Consider the following 5,110-nt stretch of genomic DNA (forward strand, 5'->3'; position numbering starts at 1 on the left):
TGAGCAGGGGAAATCCGTTGAAGTTTACTTCACTTTGGAACATGGGCTGGAATTGGGAACCGCTGATGTAGCCTATTGTAGTAATGTTGTTTCTGGTATTCTGGTCTGTGAGTGAGCGTATATGCGTTCGGGGGCGTGGCTTTGGACGGCGATTGCAAGGAGGGTGGGACGTTCGCTTTCAGTGCTATCAGGCTAAAGTTAGAATTTTCCAAGATCTCCTACTGCACCTTTAAGGCTTGTTCACACCAAGAACAATACCTATAAAGATATCTAGAAAGATAACTATATTAGCATCCACACCAACAGATGATACAATTCTGTTTAAAGTGCACGCTGCACTTTGTCGCTCCAAATGCTCAAGCTTGTTAAAGCAGGATGGATTCTGATTAGTTGTCTATGTTTTTATCGTTCATCTGTGCCGGTTTCAATTTAGTTGTGGTGTGGACTTCGCTATTCTCATATATTATTATAGTTAGGCCTATTGTCTTTGGTGTGAACAGCCTTTACAATAGAATCTACTAACAAAATCTGCTAACTAAATTGAAGCCAATTAAGAGGACCAAAATAATTTAAATATGTAACTACCAGAGTAATTTATCATTCAATCATGCTCAAATCAAAAACATTTAGGGGTTTTGAATGAATCCGTGAATCTTTTTTTTTTAACTGATTCATTTACATGAAACTGTTTAAACAATCTGAATCCTGCAATGAATTGGACTTTTCAATGAAAAATCGATTTTAAAGCTGTGTGCATAATACAGTGTGACAAAGTATTTTGTCATGATAAATCATTATTTGTTGGAGATTGTACTACATAACTTGTAAAGCTCATATTTTAATGCTTTATTAATATTTTGAATTAGACTAGTTTTTATTTTTATATTTTCCGTTTTTATTTTAGTTTTAGTTTGTTGTTAGTAATAGTTTTTTAATATGTCTATTTTTCAGCTTTAGTTTTAGCAATTTTAGTACTTCAACTAAACAAAAATATGTTTAAAAAAAATAAATATATTTGAAAAACATTTCAAAAATAGAAATGTTGCCTTGGCATTAACTGAAATAAGTTTGTTTTTTATACAGTATTTCATTTAATTTCAGTTAATGTTTATTTCAGTTAACATGTTTTTTAATAGTTTTAGTTAACGATAACAACACTACTGGTAGATTCATGTGAGAAGTTTTGATGCTGTTGTTACCTTAACACTAAATGTGATGGGCTCCATGACGAACACACGATCAGGAAAGATTCCTGCTATTTCCTCCACGCTTCCAAAGTATTGAACTGGCTCGCGAACATCCCGATCCTGATCCAATAACTTAAACTTCCCTGAGGACAGAGAAAAACAGAGTGAAAGAAAGAAACAAAGAAAGTGTGTTGCAAAATCCCCCAAATTTCCCCAGAAGTGAGCTAAAAGTGTTCATTAGTGACATCCTGAAAAGTTAAAAAAAATAGGTTAATGCAGTTTTTTTTAATGCAAAAGTTTGTTTTAGGGTTTAGAGTTTAGTCTGTAGAGATTATATATTAGCCTTGTAGAAAAAACAACAGAACTCAATGGTATCTCCTTATTTAAAGGGGTCATATGATGCTGCTAAAAAGAACATTATTTTGAGTATGTGGTGTAATGAAATGTGTTTATGCGGTTTAAGGTTAAAAAAACACATTATTTTTCATTCTGTACATTATTGTTTCTCCTCTATGCCCCGCCTTTCTTAAACGCGTGGATTTTTACAACTTTTATAAAGAATATCTCTTTGGATTTGAGACTTTAGTCTTTGCAACTTTACAGATCTTCTTTATGCACCAAGAGCTTGTAACACTTCAAAGAGAAAGGAAAAATTGAAATCGCATCATATGACCACTTTAAGCATACGTGTGTGATCTTATAGGTCATTTTCACACACACAGATAAAGCGTGAGAGAGCGTATCTCTCTTTGTCTTTCTGTCTCCCAGCAACAGCTTTTCTTTCTTTCTTTCTGCAGTTCTATACGACACTCAAGAGCTGAACGGGTTTCTTTCTCTTCTGGAGTTTCACTTTTGTCGGTGCAATTGTACAAAATCTCTTCATTATAAATATCAGTTGAAGTATTCAGCCAATCACAGCAAGCATGAATTTAAACACATCAGTCACATTTCATTGGCACACATATACACACACATTTACCCAGCAATCTAAACAGACTTTCCATAGACTTCCTTTGTACTACAGTGTTTGTGCTACGAACATGAATTATTCCTCTAGTGTGTGAAAGAGGTGTGCTGTTACTTTACTAAGTGATCAGACAATGAAAAAAACTCAAAATTAAGAGACAAATCTCATTAATGATGTATGATATATGTGGACCTGAATATCTAGCAACATCCTAGAAACCACATAGCAACTCAATAAACACAATCAAAGCACAGTGGCAAATGCATAGCAACACAAATAAAATACTCAAAAGGTTCTACTAACTGCGTGATTTGATACTCAAAATAACCTAGAAACTACATAGCAACACACAAATAAAACACCTAGTAACTGCACAGCACCCTCGTAACTTCATAGCAAAACCCTAGCAACTACATAGCAACACACAAATAAAATACTCAAAACAACCTAGTAACTGTTTAGCAACACTCTAATAACTGCATAGCAACACCCTAGCAACTGAATGGGAACACCTTAAACACCTTAGCAACGCCCTGGCAACCACTCACATCAGTCTAGCATCGTAGTAGTGAGTTCTGATTGGTCAAGCATCACTCCTATGTTCTTCTAAATCTACAGTATTAGTCTAATCCTAACCCAACACCTAAAACACGGTATTTTTAGAAGTAAATCAAGAAGTAAACTTTTAATATTTTAGAAACCAATTCAGAGCCGTTTCTTTCGCATTTTTGTTTAAGAAGGCACTCTGCAGCATGTTTGTCCCCAAATGTATATCTAAGACAGAAATACACATGCACAAATGTTGTTTTTGTATAGAGCACAAAACTGACCCGTGATCAGCAGCTTTTTCAGCTGCTTTGGTTCTCAAAGTATTTTTGGTTAATTTTTTCCAGAGTGTAAACACAATATGTTTATTGTTATAGGTTTATGTGTTATATAAAATCTATTTCTCTATGGAGAAAAAGAATGAGTAGAACCCTACAGTAGCTCACTCAGAAACACACACACACACAAATATAATGTGTTTATTATATGCAGATCTTCTATTTTGAGAGTCATCAATAACAACCCTCTTCCACATCATTAAAATCACGAGCAAATCTAAAATATCAACATGGTCTCATCCTCTGCATCTCTCAGATGTCTAAAAATCATTCTTCTGTAATTCCATCTTCCTTATTAGCACTCTATCTGTCTATCTGAGAGACGTTAGACCCGGCTGCAGAGACACAAATGACCTCATCCATCCCTCTCAGCATCTTACTGCCTCCGGAAACCCCAGCAGATGATCTCATTGGTCACCTGATGTAATGGTGCAGGTGGCGGGTATATTAGGTAACGGCCGTCCCAGGAGAGGAAGTCCAGCGCAGTAATGTCTGCGATTCCGGAAGCTCCGAAAAACGGGCTCCTCCGTGGCTCCCATGGGAATGACGTCAGGATGAGGTAATGATGAGTTTGACTTTATGAATGAAAGCGCTAACCAAACGACACCATTCTTTGAGCAAAAACCATCGTTCTCTATTGACGGCCATTCATAAGAAGTTGTGTGTTCTAATCAAAATAATCTGATTTATTAAAATGTGTGTATATATATCACATTTTATATATATGAAAAACATTTTGTATACATGTAGTAATATTTAAAAACAAAATATCATCACTACTATAGTACTTTCTATCACTTTGACATTTTTGTCTTTATTCTCCACAAGAAATGTACAATCTTCAGCGTTCATTTGTTGTCCCTGTATCGCCTGAATGCTTTGCCCATATGGTATGAAAACACTCACTGCAATAAAACAGTGAATTGAATTGAGATTGACTGAATATGTGTGAGAGCGTGTGTGTGTGTGCGTAATGGAGAAAACATCAAAGTGAACGTGTGAAGTTAAGTGCTTGAATACAACAATCAATATACTGTTAACAACCAATCATCTCTGTCTCTCGCTCTTTCTCTCTGCTTCAGTGTTTTTAAAATAGCTTGTACACTCTCAATGAGAAATCAGTTTTGTGTGCTGCTCTAGGGTCAGTTTCATTGTTTATTTTCTTAAAACTTTACTTTTACAAACTGGTTGAGGAAGAAAATATACAAACATGTCTGTCATGTCATTTTCAACATGATGCAAGGATGTTGCATCCAATGTTCCCAGTAAAAAAAGTCCACCCCACAGTCTCTATAATATTCTGGTCTCTAGATAAGACTCTTATGACCATTTTATCATCCTCCAGGAGTAAATAAGTCACTTTTAGAAGTAATAACACACCTCTAGTCAACAAATTGCAAAAAAATTGGTAATACCGTTCATATCATTGCATGTGCGAACACCACTAATGAATTAAAATTATTACTTGAATGTGAGGTATACCTGTTGGCACATATTCCAGTCTGTGTGTGTTATATAGTACCTGTGTTATTTTAGTATCATTGAGATACTATTATAGTTTTTCTAAATATTTTGAATTAGATTTCATATATTTTTTATATTTTCTGTTTTCATTTTAATTTTAGTAAAAGTTGTCTTTTTTTGTCATTTTTATTTCTTTATTATTTTTAAATATGTCTAAATTAGTGCTGTCAAATCGATTAATCGCATCCGAAATAAAAGTTTGTGTTTACATATTATATGTGTGTACTATATATAAATATATATAAATACACACACATATTTGTATATATACAAATAAACATACACAGTACACACTAGGGGTTGAACGGTTCGCGGAAAAAAATCGAACCGTACGGTTCTCCACACACGGTTCGGCACGCGCTAAGACCGCGGTTCAATTAAAGCTGACAACGCATCTGTAATAGGCCTATGGTTTGCTATAAATAACACGTAAAACAAACAGGGTTCGGCTGTTTCTGTTGATGGATGTGCATTCTGGCTTCCCAGTACATTACAACAACAGCGATAAAAAAAAAAAACGTGGACAAACCATTCACTCTTGTTCAATG

At 34.8% G+C, this 5,110-nt stretch overlaps 1 protein-coding gene across 1 annotated transcript in view; it reads right to left on the bottom strand.

The window, feature by feature from the left end:
• Positions 1-5,110, bottom strand: part of LOC107719372 (GRB2-associated and regulator of MAPK protein 2-like) — a 23,744-nt gene that overhangs the window by 11,315 nt on the left and 7,319 nt on the right. Inside the window, exon 3 of the mRNA XM_016526782.1 lies at positions 1,200-1,330. Within this exon, the coding sequence (XP_016382268.1) occupies positions 1,200-1,330 (131 nt within the window). The remainder of the gene's footprint in view (positions 1-1,199; positions 1,331-5,110) is intronic.

This window comes from Sinocyclocheilus rhinocerous, unplaced genomic scaffold (genome assembly GCF_001515625.1).
Source record: "Sinocyclocheilus rhinocerous isolate Xijiao unplaced genomic scaffold, SAMN03320098_v1.1 scaffold303, whole genome shotgun sequence".
Lineage (NCBI taxonomy): Eukaryota > Metazoa > Chordata > Actinopteri > Cypriniformes > Cyprinidae > Sinocyclocheilus > Sinocyclocheilus rhinocerous.